Source organism: Acanthopagrus latus, chromosome 19 (genome assembly GCF_904848185.1).
Source record: "Acanthopagrus latus isolate v.2019 chromosome 19, fAcaLat1.1, whole genome shotgun sequence".
In the NCBI taxonomy this organism is placed as follows: Eukaryota; Metazoa; Chordata; class Actinopteri; order Spariformes; family Sparidae; genus Acanthopagrus; species Acanthopagrus latus.
Genome location: NC_051057.1, coordinates 23080291 through 23096668, shown reverse-complemented (window position 1 = coordinate 23096668; position 16378 = coordinate 23080291). Strand labels below are relative to the sequence as shown.

The 16378-nt window shown below is 45.0% G+C and overlaps 1 protein-coding gene across 6 annotated transcripts in view; it reads right to left on the bottom strand.

The window, feature by feature from the left end:
* The window catches only part of pld1b (phospholipase D1b), a 31868-nt gene extending 15490 nt beyond the window's left edge, over positions 1-16378 (bottom strand). For 2 of the 6 annotated variants that reach the window (XM_037080038.1, XM_037080033.1), the window contains exons 1-3: positions 16257-16378; positions 526-696; positions 288-451 (exon numbers count right to left, since the gene is read on the bottom strand). In XM_037080038.1, the coding sequence (XP_036935933.1) occupies positions 288-451; positions 526-664 (303 nt within the window). In that variant the 5' untranslated portion in view covers positions 665-696; positions 16257-16378. Of the gene's footprint in view, positions 1-287; positions 452-525; positions 697-887; positions 1168-1401; positions 1528-4836; positions 4917-7179; positions 7390-16256 lie in introns of those variants that run through there. The other 4 variants (XM_037080034.1, XM_037080037.1, XM_037080035.1 and 1 more) reach the window with 4 other exon arrangements.

Sequence of the window (16378 nt, the reverse complement as noted above, 5' to 3'; positions counted from 1 at the left end):
TCACACATCTCCGACCTGAAACTCAGGGACAATCACCTGTTTAGGTACAAAGTGGGATCAGGATATTTGACACTGTTGATAATGTCTAAACTAAAATTCTGGCCATATCTCACAGAATACACCTTTAAAATTAACATATTAGTCATTTAAAACCAGTTTGACATTTGTGCGCTGAGCCTCCAGACTGAAACATCAACAGGTTGGCATGTCGCCTGACACTATTGATAACTGTACAGAGTGAAATGTCATGCAGGTGTGTGTGTGTGTGTGTGTGTGTGTGTGTGCACCTTGCTGACGCTCCTCTGGTTGGAGACGTTGAAGCGGTCCTGGGCCGAGGTGAACCGCTCCACCTCCAGGATCTTGGCGGTGATCGGAGAGGACAGGAAGACTTTGGCTGTGGGCTCCTTGAAACCCACCGTGTGGTAGATCGCCGTCAGAGGCAAACGCTCCGCTGCAGACACACAAATGTCGTCAGATGACGTGACAGACGCTCAGCGATGACAAACAAACACAACAGGTACACACCTGCAGCGTTGGAGTCGGTGATGTCGTACTCTCCGTCCTCCAGGTCGAGCTCGCGGGTGTCCAACTTCTCCATGATGCCGGTCATGTCGTTGGCCACCAGCTGCAGCGTGCTGGTGGTCGGCTCGGTCTGGCGCAACATGGCTAGCACTCAGTGTGGAGCCCGGGGCTCACCTGGAGAGACAGGTAAGAAGGGGAAGGCGGTGTTAAAACCAAAAAATAAGCCTCAAACTTGAATCATATCCTTTTATTTTCATACTCCAGGCCTGCGTGGTCGAACAGGGCAGCCAAACATCGTCCTGTTCTTAAAAGACGTCTAATCATTCGTGATCAGCTGCTGCAGGAAAACAACGTGAGACTCGTACCTGGAGGTTAAACCTGAGGAGCGCTTCACCTCAGCTCAGTTTCCAACAGACTGTCCAATCAATCTGTTGATTAATCTGATCATTTCTGCTCCACTTGCACAAACTTTTGGGTCGATTCCCAACATAATATATAAACTCTTGAGATGTGAAGATGAACTGTAGTGCAGCAGGACGGGTCATTAAAAGAAAAGATTCAAGTAAGACGGAGTCGCTGCTGCAGAACCCGAGTATCTCATCCATCATCGGTCTCTTCACGTCTCTCTGACGGAGCTCCTCGCTCTGTTTTAAACCTCCACCTCTCCTCCTTCCTCTCCCAGCTGCCTCCATCAGCTGAGCGACACTAATCCAAACAGCAGGACGAGCAGAAGAGAAGCACAGGAAGCAGAGGCCTCAAACACAAAGGAAGCAGGTCAAACACAGTGTGTGTGTGTGTGTGTGTGTGTGTGTGTGTGTGTGTGTGTGTGTGTGTGTGTGTGTGTGTGTGTGTGTTCGCTCATGAATGAAGAGAACTGACCCAGAAACATGAATGTGATGGTAGATACTGTGTGTGGGTGAGACGGAGTGAGAGTGACGATGTCTTCAGGTCAGAGAGACGCCCGAGTCATTGATGATGTCATTAACCATGCAGCCAATCAGACACAAGCAGCTACAGAGAGCTCTGGTCCTTCTGAGCGTCTCTGTAGTAATTTTAAGCATGTTAGCAGTTGTTTTGTCTAGAGTCTTTGTGGTCGATCTGTGTTTTTTTGGATCATTTCGAGAATCTTTGTGACCTTTTTCATGATATGTTTTGTGTGTTGTTGGACAGTTTTAACCATTTTTGATGTTGTCTTCACTGTGTGTGTTGTTTGAAATGTCCTTATGGTCATTCTGAGTCTCTTTGTGGTCATTTTTGATTTTTTTTTTATGGTTGTTTCCAGTGTTTTGTGGTCGTCTTGAGCGTCTTTCTGGTCAGTTTGAATGGCCATGTGGTTTTTCTGAGCGTCTTTGTGGTCGTCTTGAGTTTGTAGTTGTTTTGCGTATCTGTGTGATCATTTTGAGCGTCATTATGGTTGTTTTGAAAAGCCTTGTGGGTATTTTCAGCATCTGTGGTCCTTGTGAGTGTCTTTGTGGACATCTATAGCATCTTTGAACTCATTTTGAGCATCTTTGAGGTCATTTTTATCATCATCATCGTGGCTGTTTTGTGTGTTGTTGGGCAGTTTTAACCATCTTTGAGGTTTTCTTCCCTGTGTGTGTTTGAAATGTCCTTATGGTCATTCTGAGTCTCTTTGTGTCGTTTTTGAGCATCTATGTGGTTTTTTTGAGTGTCTTTGAAGTTGTTTTGTGTGTTTTGTGGTCGTCTTGTCTGTCTGATAGTTTTGAGTCTGCAGTCGTTTGAGCATCATTATGATTGTTTCGAAAAGCTCTGTGGGTATTTTCAGCGTCTCTGTGGTCATTCTGAGGGTTTTTTTTGGTTTTTCTGAGCGTCTTTGTGGTCATTTGTTACCACAGTCACTTTGTGGAACAGTGATGAACTTCTAAACCAGTGAACAGTTTCTTTATGTTGACTTTAAACTAGAAAACGAGCAGAGATGAAGCTGCTCATTATATATTTGTGATATGAGCCTCAAACCCGCCGTCACATCTGAACTGGTCCAGAATAAAATGAATTAAATTACATCTTCACGCTCTGAAGCTGTGGCATCGACACACACAACTGATGTCACACTTTAAAGTGGGGCGAGTATCTATAAGAATAAACTGTTTCTCGTTAGATTAAGTGAGTATAAGTAAGTAAGAAACGAGCTGTGAGAGGAGCAGAAGTTTCTCCTGAGGAAGTCCGAGTCCATCGTGCGTGAAGTGTTTCCTGCCTCACAAACTTTACAACAACTTTCTAAAGTTCACTTCTGAGGAAACGTCAATTTATGTTTTGGTTCTGCAGACGGCTGGACTGCGGTCTGAATGCGGTCTGTCTGCTTTCACTTCCTCCTCCAGGCGTCACCGCTGCCGACACCGCCAGCCACAGCCGGCCGGGACACCAGAACACCAAACGGGTCTGAAGCCCACAGACGCAAATCAGCAGCCGCGCATTTCCATAAACGTGCCTTTGAGCAAGACACTGAACCCTCCACCTGCTCTTTGGAAAAAAACGCTACGAGCCAAGAATGTACAAGGGAAGAGATTCATGTGTATGAAACCACCTGAATCCCCAGAATATCTGCTCCACATATTCAGTACCATCGACACCGAGACATCACGGGACGTTAAATCTCTCAAACGTGACAAATTCTGTTGGTGTAGCTTCTCTAAAATAAACTGCACGACTTCCCTCATACAAAAAGTTATTTCAGCCCATGAACCTTCATGTAAAGTGACCTGGATGATGAAAAGCACGTCCAGAATAATCCAGAATCGAGTCAGTTCAGAAGCTGATATCTGATATGAAATCTGATCTGTCAAAATAAATACAGCGCTAGTTTCACCATTCAGCTCACTGATGAATCCACAAAGTGTTTCTCAGTGGAAAGAAAAACAAATCACATGCAAATTTGAAAACACACATTTGTATACTCAAACCAGACAACCACACACACACACACACACACACACACACACACACACACACACAGACACACACACTGTGTACATAACCTGTAGTATGCAAACCATCCCTGGCATTACTGTCCTGTGTGTGTGTCTGTTTGTGGCACTGATGTGTTGAAACCGTGTGGCGGTGCGTCAGACGACGACCAACAATAGATCCTGGAGGAACCGGTGAGACGGGGAGTTAAAATAATACGCTGGAAAAAAAAAGCTGCAGAAATAAAAGTGAAGGGGAGACAAACGAGCAGAAAACTGAGATCATGAAGAGATTAAAATTAAAGCGCAGCTTCAGTTACAGCGGCTGTGTTTTGTCTGCGAGGGGAGAATAAAGTTATCAGCTGTCACACAGAAACACCAACCGTCTGAACACTAAAGAGTCACAGAGCTGAAACACGTGAGCTGCTGGAGATTTAAAGACTCTCAGGGTGGAAACTAAAAGACCCAAACTGTCACATTTAGTGGTAAAGAAGCTGGTTCTGATTGTGGTTCTGCTTAAGAATCTACAGCAAAACAAAAGACAGTGAGATCATTTTCTTGTTTGAATGTTTCAGTTCCAACTTTCTTGCTGTGAATACTTTTCCACAGGAGCTCTAAATCTCTTCCATCGAGACGTGACGCCGGTTCAGAATTAATATCTGAAGTTTATTTGAGCATCTTTTGTTCGTGGTGGACACTGTGGAAGATCGAGCCGACAGGAAATGACACAAAACCTCTGGCTGATGAATATCAGGCGGATAATCAATCGGTTAAAAGAGAATTAAACCACAGTTTTTATAGTTAATTAATCATTTCAGGGATTTGTTTCAAGGAAAAGTGTCAAACATGTGCAGCTTCCAGATCCTTAACTGTGATGATTTGCTGCTATTCTTTGTCATTTTTGACAGTAAACGAAGAGTTTTGGAGCCTGACTGATATCAGGGAGTAAAGATGTTCTGATGTCAGTATATCAGCCTATATATATCTTATCACACCGACTCTCTTCCAGCTCTGTTTCTGGTCTCCACCTCCTCCTGAGGGAACATCATCTGACTCGGAAGCTGCAAAACCAAATTTCTGTTGTTCAGAATTCAACTCTAATCTGATACGATGTTTAAAAAACTGACCTACAGATTATCGGAGCTGGTGGATGTAAATTATTTCTGCTTAAAGATTTTTTTTCTCTGAGGACGAATCAAATCAACACGACTCAAAATAAAAGAGGAAACGTGGCGTGAAGGTTCATTATTGACCTTGGAAAATAAACACCAACGATTAATTCTGGCAGTGGTCGGCGTGTGTGTGTGTGTGTGTGTGTGTGTGTGTGTGTGTGTGTGTGTGTGTGTGTGTGTGTGTGTGTCTTCTTATGAAGCAGCCAGTGAGCACTCACATTAATTGGGTAGAGTGTGGACCAATCACCCCCCCGCCTGCATCACTCGCCAGCCAGGTGGCAGGATGTTGAGCCCTCACACACACACACACACACACACACACACACACACACACACACACACACACACACACACACACACACACACACAAATGCCAATGCAATCAGGCTGATTGACACACACAAACCTCTTTCTTCCTCTTTTGTTTAACTTGTGAAACTTCTCTGTCACATAAATCAGTTAGAAATGACACAGCTCTCTGTTAAAAGGCAGAAATGACAAATATCTGATGGTTTCTGCCTCTTAAAGGTGCAATACGTAACAATTTTAGGTCGAGACAATAAAAAATTAACTAAAACTATCAACAGGATGTGAAGAATTACCATCTGCGTGCTGCGCTGAACAGACCTCCGTCTGCCCGCTGTGCTAGTCCAGCTAGCTGTGCAGCTAACTGAGCTAACGAGCTAACAGAGGCTACAGTCATGGAGGTATACAAAGAGAACAGCTGTTACATTAAGTTACATCAGATGACTTTATTAATTACCTGGGAGGAAACTAATGATCAGTCACAAAGACGAAGACGTGACAGTCGGGTCGCTGTGTGGAAAACACTGACGAACCTGAAGCTGAATCACAGTCGTCACTGAGACATCTGATGTGTGTGTGTGTGTGTGTGTGTGTGTGTGTGTGTGTGACTGACAGGAGGGCAGCACCTGTGGCTCAGGGGTCACCTGGCAACACAATGTGTGTATGTGATTGATCAGGTTATTGATAAAATGCCAATCATGCGTGAAAAGACCAACAGAGACAGGCGACACAGACGCACAAATCCAACCTGTGTCTCAGGACACAAGCAGAAAGATCACAAGTCATTTATCAGTTTCTTTTTCATTCTTCTGTCGAGCATTTCATCATCAATAACCGATCAATACAAATACACTGAAACAGCAACAGACAGCAGTGATTTTCTGGTTTTCAACAGGGGGAGTCACTGATTTTGAAAAGTCCACGAGAAGAATCTAAGAATCTCGTTTTTGTGTATCTGTCAAATCAAAAAGCTAAAGCTGATACACAGATGTGATTTGCCGATTGACTGATTGATTGATTGATTGATTGTTCCTGATCAGCTGGAAAGCCGTAAAGTTTGAATTTCCAACTAGGATTCACAACCTTGAGATATATCGATGTTTAACGCCACGCTGGGGAAACTCCATCTCAGTTCATTCACATCTGGAGGAGGAGGATTATCTTAAACTTGTTTTTTTTCAGATATTCTGATCATGTTTGGATATTATTGATAAGGATGGAGTCTGTGTCTGGACCTGGACACAGTCCGCCTCAGAGAGCATGGAGAGGGACTGCAGGTTACAATACTGGTACCAACACCAACAGTGTGGCGTCTTTTAATAGCTTTTAATGTTTCACGGTGGGTTTTACCTATTAAAGCTATTAAAAGACGTCACATTGTGATTGTTAACACTTTACAGTAGAGCTCGATCAATAACAACAGACGATATCAGTCGATATCATCCAGGAATTAATCCTAACAGAGCAGCGCAGAGAGGACGACACAACACGCCGCCTGTTTTTTATTCTTTGCCACAGATTTTTAAGGTTTTTCTATGTTTTAACTGTAGCCTGATCATAAATCAATAAAGTGGCAGCCGTGATGAAGTTTTATGAACAATCAATACACTTTTCTTTTTTTTCCTTTAAATCTTTCAGCACCAGAATCGGACTCTGTGTCTCGATAAAGGGCTCCTGGAGAAAAAGTTACTTTGAGCTCCGAGAAAGAAACTTTTTGACATTTTACAAAAACTTAAATCAAACTTAAAATTGATAATTAGAAGGAAAAAAAGGGGCTTGCAGTAACATTTAGTAGCACACACAAAAACACACACACACACACACACACACAAACAGACTCACACACACAAACAGACACACACACACAAACAGACACACACACACACAAACAGACACACACACAAACAGACACACACACACACAAACAGACACACACACAAACAGACTCACACACACAAACAGACACACACACACAAACAGACACACACACACACAAACAGACACACACACAAACAGACACACACACACACAAACAGACACACACACAAACAGACACACACACACACAAACAGACACACACACAAACAGACACACACACAGCCTGGAAACTGGAGACTGGCAGCGGCTGCAGATCGCTGGATTATACAATAGCAGGAGGAGCATGAATTTCCTTTCTGTGCACACACACACACAAACACACACGCTCACACACACACACACACACACACTTCTCTGCAGTGATGGCATCCACTGACCTGAGCCTGTGGAGGCTGAGGGAATCCTGTCTTCATCATCATCATCATCATGTCTTCACCTCCCTGAACTGTCTCTCCACCAACAAACCAAACAAAAACAAGAAGCCTCCTCCTCTGCTCACACACTCTCTACAACACACACACACTCTCACACACACAGGCACACACACACACACACACACATCCACAGAGCCCTGACAGACAGGCTGGAGGTCGAGCGCAGAGTGCAGCAGCTCTGCAGACGGAGGAGGGGAAGAGTCGGGCGGGCGGGACGCAGCGCGGCAGGGACAAGGTGCGATTGGCCCGAGTGACACTCAGAAGCCCGGAGACAGCCAATGAGAGGACAGCAGGGGACTTCCTGTTTGAGGCACCTGTCTGTGTTAAAGGGGATTTGTGCCATTTAAAAAAAAAACTTCCACCAAATTCTCAATTAAACTTAATCGACAGAATCTGAAACATTTTGATAATCTGTGAACGAACAACGTGATGAAATCAGCCGGTGCAGATAAATGAGTTTCAGGGTCGACAGGCACCAATATATTCAGAGATATAATGCAGGAAAAGATGATTTGGGTATTTTTGATCAACACTTTTATAGAGAACTCCTTCTGCAAGTTGGATGTGAAGATCAATATGACTCTCACGTCTGTACGCTGAATATGAACCTTCAGCTCGCAGCCGCTTAGCTTAGCTTAGCATAAAAACAGGCAGAAACAGCTAGCATGGCTCTGCCTGAAGTAATACAATCTGCTTACTAACTTATTTTTTGTTTCATTAATGTTTTATTAATTCATGCAATGATCTCATCTGGGTGCAGACTTATTATATAGTATTTGTGCTAAGCTAAGCTAACTGGCTGCAGCTCAGTATTCTGCAGAGCCCGACCGATGCTCCATTTCTGGGACGGATGCTGATGATATCGTTTCTATCGATCTGAATATTTCTGTGACTCGGTCTTGGTTTTGGAAACAGGCTGTGCAGGGATGAATCCTCCTGCCAGCGAGTGTGTGTGAGGCCGAGAGGAGACGAGCCGGCTGACGTGACTCATTGTTGACATTCCAGAGACGAACCAAAGCATTCAAGCTCCCACCCACGTGTGAACGCAGCAACACACACACACACACTTTCATAGATAAACTCACACACACACAAAGACAAACACACAATCCTGTTTGAAGGGGGAAGAATGAGAAGCAGTGACTGAGCTCAAAGCTTAAATTGCAACATTTCTCTATGGAGTCTGGTAGGCGTCACGAAGGGAAAGCCGTTATTGCCCTAAAACTACAAATTATTTCCTAAAACAACTCATTTGTCAACTTAATACTCCCTTAAATAATTATTACCCTCAATTACTGAACTGTGTCCTCACTCGACTTCCATCTCTGCTGCTCATTCACCATGAAGAGCTGCAAAACTTTACAGCCGAGTTCATTATCAGTGAATCCTCGAGGGGGAAAGGAAATTAAAAAGTAGAATAATAATGTGTGATTTCAGTCCAACATCACCATACAAAACAGTTTCAGCTGCAAGTGGAAGCCAGTTTAACTACAATTACCCATTATGAGGAACGGATCGTTCGGAGGGTATAATGTTTTCCTTTTAAACATGTTAGCATGCTAGCATTTAATTTGTTCCAGCAGCTATCCATAGTGTCCGTCTGCAACAGATCTACTTTTGGTACAGGAAAACAAAAACATCTGCATGTGTTTGGACCAATCAAAACCCAACTGTGACTGCACATGTGGAGGAGAGTCCTGTTACTGCTAAACCCCAAGAAAGAAAAGGTGTGTGTGCTGCTAGCTCGGAGGCTGTTGCTGTAAAATAAATCAGTTTTTCTTGATACAGCACGTCACCTAACAACGCTGGATAATCTGAACCTGAATAGTAACTAAAGTTATCAAAGAAAAGTAGCAGATCCTCATTAATTACTAATAATCAGTTTTGTATCGGCCCTGACAGTCCACCAGCAGTCTGCACCTGGTCAGTCACAGAAGTGTTAGCATGCTAACATCTGCTAGTTTGTCCCAGCAGCCATCACTCAGACGAACAGTGATGCGTGATTTATGAGTTCCCAGTCGACAGTCTCGCTCAGATGATGTCAGATTTGTGGTGAGATGCACTTCAACGACCCTGACCACACAATCCAAGATGGCTGCTCCACTCACGCACAGTGTTGTCTCAGTAAATCACTCTTACACACTCGCTGTCCAACTGTCTCACTGCGAACAATGACTGAACCTGATTTTAACAGCCATCCCGACTTCTCGCGCTGAAATCTGGTCGACTCCAGTAACGACTGAAGGTGAAGAAGCAACATGACGACATCTCATCCTGAACAGCACGTGTTTCAGCACTAACCAGACCTGATGTCTGATAATCAAACAGTCAAGTTTTTTAGTCTATATCCAGGTCGAGATTTTGCCCAACACAGAAGAAAATCAAATTCACAGGTCCACAGTAAATATTCCATCATCTACGAGAGGTGGAAGACCCTAAAAACTACCAAAAAACAGAAAAAATACCCCTGAAGTTGAGGAACAAGACACGATCGTCACTGTAGACGAACATTTGGTGTGATGACAGGTGAGTAACTCGCTCTGTCGTTGCTGCTCCTGATCAATACTGAGCATCGACTCGTCTTTGTGAGGCTGCTCATTAAGTAACAATCACCATCATTCTTGGCTGACGTCTTAATGACGGCTCGTCAGCGCTCCTCCAGTCGGTGTGTTTGTCTGTTCATTCAGCTGAGCTGAGCTTAAAGGATCAAACATTACAGATCACAAAACGGTCTTAAATCACAGAGCAGAGACTTTTCTTCTGAATCGTTTGGATGTTATCACGACATAAGTGAATTTTTACATAATCAGGGTGTAAAAGAGTGAACTGTTGAGCTGATTAACCTCCAGAACAAACATCACAAACATGAGTATTAATTGTGTTACTGCTGCAGAAGTCAGAGCCGACAACACTCACACAGAGAGGAAACTGATTCATGATCGATCGCTTTCTCAAATCCACCAAAAATCTAAAATATATCTCTGATGATGAGGCGCTGGACACGACCACAGTAGAGACACTGTGTTCCAGCGCCACCTGGTGGTCGAAGGAAAACAACACTCCAGACAGAAGTCATGATCCGGTTCCTCAGGATAATCCTCAGAGCTGCCAGCAGTTTCATGTAGGAACTGTTTTATTTATTTAAGGAAGCGTGCGTCTACGCATCAGGATACGAAGGTGCGATTGAGTTCTTACAACTGAAATAACAAAGAGTTGGTTCCAGGCTTTAATCCAGGCCCAGCAGAAACAATAAAATGAACACGTTCAGATGAATATGTGAAGAATGCAGATGACCTTTTGCACGACAAAGTGAGATAAAGAGACCTCAAACATTCAAAGAAGGATCCAGAGTAAAGTTTACTCTCACTACCGGATTAAAACCTTGTATTTCCAGTTTGGAGGAGTTTCATCAGGATTTACAGAAGGAGAAGTGATGACTGCAGGAAGGAAGAAAGGAAGAGAAAATGAAAAAGAAAAACTTATCGCCGATTTATCTCGTGTTAAAGTTCAGGAGATGCAGACTAACTGGAGACGGCAGCTGTCAGATAAATGAAGTAAAAAGCAGAATATTTGTTTTTAAGCTCCAGCTGAGAAGAGCGAGAACAGGAAGTAAACGTCTATATAACACAAATCACTGCAGCTCCATATACAGCTACATGTGTCAGTATAGCAGATATTCACTGATCACAACTCATTCTTGTGTTTTTGCTTCTGATCGGGGAAACGACCTCAGTGAAGTGTAATCCAGGTCTGATTCCTGTGAAGCTCAGATACGTCAGAGCTCGACATGTGAGCCCATCGTGGTTTATCACCATCAGCTCATGTGAGTATTGGCTGAATGGTTATGACAGCCAACATGGCCGACACAGTCCGAGTCATCCCACTGGACACTCACGGGATTGTCTCCACCTCACACTGTCTCCACCTGTGATGGTGGTGATGGTGTCTGCGGTCACTTAGCTCTGTGTGGAGATAATCTGAGGTTGTTTTTAGTCTCCGGCTGCTTCAGTTCTGCTGAGAAGCTCCAGAAATGTTTTGTGGACGACGATGCTTCTCCTGACTTTCACCATCACAGAGGGAGGAGAGGATGATGAGACTACGTGTGTGAAATGTTCCTTTAATGGTTTCCTATAAACCTTCTGTGTTCTGTTTCGTAGGCGACTGGACTCGTTTCAGTCTCTTGAAGATGTTCCAGCTCTCATCCGGGACACTGAACTACCACGACCCGGATGAGTGTTTGAGTTCACACTTTGCTGTTATTGTTTTCTGTGCGTCTTTTTCTCTTTCAGTCTGGAGGTCGTGCTCGTCTGAAGGAGGGCTGTGGTGTCTCTGACCCGGTTTAAGCTCCCGGGGGGCCCGTTGTCTCACGGCCCGACCGTCTCAAGTGTTTCCTGACTCGCGTCTTGATATTTGTAGCAACATCGGACAGTTTGACAAACGCAGACTGACATCATCCAGCACCATGTGACTGCCAGCTTCAACCACACTTCCCCCTCTTTCACTATAAATGTGTGCAAATATGAGTGTGCAAGTGTGTGTGTGTGTGTGTGTGTGCGTGCGTGTGTGTGTGTGTGTGTGTGTGTGCGTGCGTGTGTGTGTGTGCTGAGGTTACACAGGAGCCTGATTCATTAATAGATCACCTCTCGCCTCTCTCTCTTGGTCGAGTGTTAACCTCCTCTCGTTGTGTCGCACCAGGAAGTCTCTGTTTCTGTCAGATGATCATAATCTCCTGATCCGCGACACGGTGACGCGATGCGACTGCTTCCACCAGCCAAACCAGTGGCACAACAGGCTGAGTGTGTGTGCTCAATTTGCTAAGACATGTCAGGCATTCAGCTGACAACTCCCACAACATCCCAAATCACCATTATTTATCAGCAGCAGGACGGAGCTCGTGTGTCGCTGAAAATAAAAAACACACACCAGCTCATTCACATCCAGCATTTTATTCCACTGACAGATTAACGGGCCGGTCAGAGCCTCCAGCAGAACACACGCTCCTGTTCTGAACCCCACTTGATTAGTGAGACGACAGAGAATTCTCTGGATTGTCCAGAAGCCAATAAGAAATGATACAAACAGCCTTCACAGCAGCATTTCCTGTCGACCAATGTGAAGTCTTAGTCTTTACTTGCTCTGCAGCTGATGCTGATCCTCCGTATCAACAAATCAGGCTCATATATAAAATTTTAGAAAATCAACACACCCGTGAAACGTTCCCGAGGCAAAGATGGCGTCTTCCAGCTGCTTATTTTATCTGAACATCAGTGAAGCTGCATGTTTCTGTGTCTTTTCTCAGAACAACTCAGGCGAAAAGTTTCTGAAACCTCCGTTTATATCAAAGTGATGGAAGATAACACGTTCGTCTAAAATAAGCCGCCGGCTCACTTTTAAGTAAAAGCCATGAATGCAGCCCAACAGGACGGACCTGTAACATTCCCACAACGGTCTGAATGTAACTCAGCACGTTTGAATATCTTTAACATGAACCACGGTCAGTTTTTGGGGGACGATCACGTTTTCTCTCACAGGCTGATCTCAGCGGCTGTGTTGCTGTCAGTTTGGTTTCTCTGGTGATTCTTGCAGTAGTCCATCACTTGTTGGACGTATCACTCACGTTTCCGAGCAAACAAATTCAGCTTCGTTTTTGCTTCAGCTGCAGTTTTTGTTGGTGTTGTGCATTCAGGCAGCACAAATGATAAGAAGCCGCCGGTCTGTAACGACATGATGTGAACTAACCAAACACACTTTCAACAGAAGTAATATTCTACCATACAGGAAGTGTTTTCACGGTTGACCTGTCGTAACGCGTCTCACGTCATGTGATCTCCGTGATGTTCGCTTGTTTCCAGGAGATTGTGGATGGATTTAAGTGCTGCAGGCGTCAGGAGGAAGGTCCCTGATTGTTAGACTGAAGTATTGTTTGCTCAAGTCGGAGTGCCAGATTCAATAAACTGTCTCAACGCCCTACAGATTACTGACTGAGAAGAATGCAAACAGACATATCCTACTGTTGTCGAGCTGTAAATACTTTCATGGTCATTTATTTCATCTGAAATGTGGAGATCAATGATGCTCATGTAACTGCAGCCGCTTCAGATCGTGACATGATGAAGAGAAGTGCGAGGAAACGGCGTGAGAGCTGCTTTTATCTGGCGGGGAGGTTTTTTTCTCCAGAGATCTAATTCAAGCCGACACGCTGCTGCTGCAGAGAAACATCAAACCTGTGACCTTCTGGTTACACAATAATCTCTTTAAACTCTTGTGTGCCTGTGAACCGCTCAGAAACAAGCTGCTTTCTTCCTCTTAGATTAAATTTCAGCAGCATTTTGGGGAGGTTGAGGAAATATGAGCTTAATATCAGAGACGGGAACGACTTTCTTTCCGTCAGAGGAGTTTTGTGTTGTTTTGCGATGAAGGACTCAACTCTGCAAACCTGTGTCGTCTCTCCCATCAGATCTGATGGATGGACTGTCTGCAGGTGATCAGATCAGATGTTGGAGTCCAGACGTATCCGTCTATACGCTGGTGAAGTCTGATCGATCATCTCGCTCTCCAGTCGTCTATTGTTTTCAGACTTCCTTTTGCGTTTTTCTGTAAAATTTGAGGACTGAAGTCCCGCTGTGCTCTCAATAATGACCTGTAGAGGAATAATCAGATTGTGATGTGAGCCTCAGTGTGTGTCTGCTGGGTCTCGCTGTCACTCTGTGTGTGTGTGTGGTGACATTTCACTGCTGTCAGTTCTGATTAATGGCTGGACCTGTCAGACCAAACGACCCGACCGACCGCGCCCACTGCCCCTTGAGCTCTCCGATCAGTGTGTGTTTGTGTGCTGGAAAGAAAAGCGCACACACACCCACAAAGTCAATTAAGCACTCCCATTCTGAGGAGTTTGCTGGAAGAGCCATTACATGAATATATAATCACACACACACACACACACACACACACACACACACACACACACACACACAGTATCCTACCCACACAACACTAGAGCCAAACCAAAACCTGTCTCTAAGTGACGAAGCAAGTAGGTCAACTTTAACCCATTTTATCATGACAGAAGAATTACACACACACACACACACACACACACACACTGGCAGAGCAGGTTCTGCTACAACACACCGTCTCACACACACACACACACACACAAACACGTGTACACGCCCATCACTTACACACACAAGAAATCCGGGGGAGACGTTTTACATTTTCTCCTTTCTTCTTCTTCTCTCTTTCCTCAGACTTCCTGTCTGGGCTTCCTGTCCATCAGTGGCGTTACCATGACAACATTCACGCACCCCAAACCCGGCCTGTCGTTACCCCACATGTGTTACACCAGCGTTTACAACACAACTACAAGCCGGACCTGCATCAACATGACAACGTGGAGCTGTGATGGAGTTCACCTGGCTGATCGCCGCCGTCCAAAACAGCTGGCACAGAAACTAGATCACTGGGACAAACGGATACGACGCTGTTTACATGTAAATGAAGAAATATATTCATGTGAAACATTCGCCGAAGGAACAGTTAGGCCCAAACAGATAAGACAGTGTTATGGACAGTGATTCATAAAGTTTTAACAGTTCATTATACTGAACAAATCTTAAAATCAAATGTTTTTCTAAGGGAGTCTGGTGACCATCTCCACATTCTTCACCCCCCAAAAGAAACTCGAGCTCAAATATTAAAGGAGCACTCTGTAGTTTTTGGGGGCATAAATGCTAATGAGAAGACAAAGATCCTCATTGGCTGATATTTTTTAATCCCTGAACAAACAAACTCTTGGATGAGGTGACTCTGTTTACATGTGGCGGACCCTGCCACCTGTCTATCTTCAAACTAGTGTCCTGGGACTTTATTTTCCTCTGAGAACAGCTTGTTTATTCACTAATGGAACAAAGTTTATATCATTACCTCATTAATATTGTAAATATTGAAATTCTGAGTTTGTATTTCTTCTATAAAACTACACAACAACCCTTTAAAATCTGTGAACAACACGTGAGGCAAAGTGTGTGAACGAAGTGCAACATTCACCCACACCTCTAAATGTCATAAAGCGCCTCTCATTATGAGCAATCCCATAAGAATCTCTCGTCCCACAATGCACGTCTGTCCTCAGGTGACGCTTCACCTGTTGGCTCGTGGTGACCCGACCTGCTGTGACAATGTGACGATGCAGAAACTGACAGAGAAAAAGAGGAAACGCATGAGGTGGAACAATCAAGATCTCATGCGGTGATACAGACGGAGTGAGAGGGTTCAGATTTGTGTGCAGTAAACATCTGATGAGCTGCTGCAGGTGGAGGAGGAGGAGGAGGTGCAGGTGGTGCTGCAGGAGGAGGAGGAGGAGGTGCAGGTGGTGCTGCAGGAGGAGGAGGAGGAGGTGCAGGAGGAGGAGGTGCAGGAGGTGCTGCAGGTGCAGGAGGAGCTGCAGGAGGTGCTGCTGGTGGTGTGAACTGTGTGGTGGACGGGTTTGTTTGGAGGAAGTGGTTTCATCTGACTGCACTCTATCGAGGAGTGGAAACAGAAGAAGGAAGAGGCGAGCTGTGACAGGCCAGCAGCTCGGTACAGGTCGGACCGGATCCTCCCCGGGAACCCTCCGTGAACCCGCCTCCGGGCCACGGTTCGGCTCCTCGGACCAGATCCTGTTAATTCACCCGAGATTCAACATCACCGACACCTACAGCGGAACACACATGGCTCGTCTCTGCCCACTGCAACAGCAGGATGCTGAGCCCGACCACTGCAGAGGACGGATGCCTTCACATGCCAAAAAACACCAGCAGCAGCAGCAGCAGCAGCGCGGCGCGGCGCTCATCACGCGTAAAGGCACGAACACCACTAATTACGCATTTACGCACCTGCGCTGCGGCAACACTAGCAAACTTTACCAAACACCGACAGAGTTAACTCTCCACACACACACACACACACACACACACACACACACACACACAGAGTACAGGTCACCGTGAACAGAAACATGGAGTGAGTTCGGTTCTTACCTCCTGATGTGAACTGAAGCGACAGCAGCTGATGTCTGACTGAGAGGAGGCGCGGCGAGCCAGAACCACCGGAGAGCTGGTGACAGCAGCAGTGACTGACGACAGGACTTCCTGTCACCTTA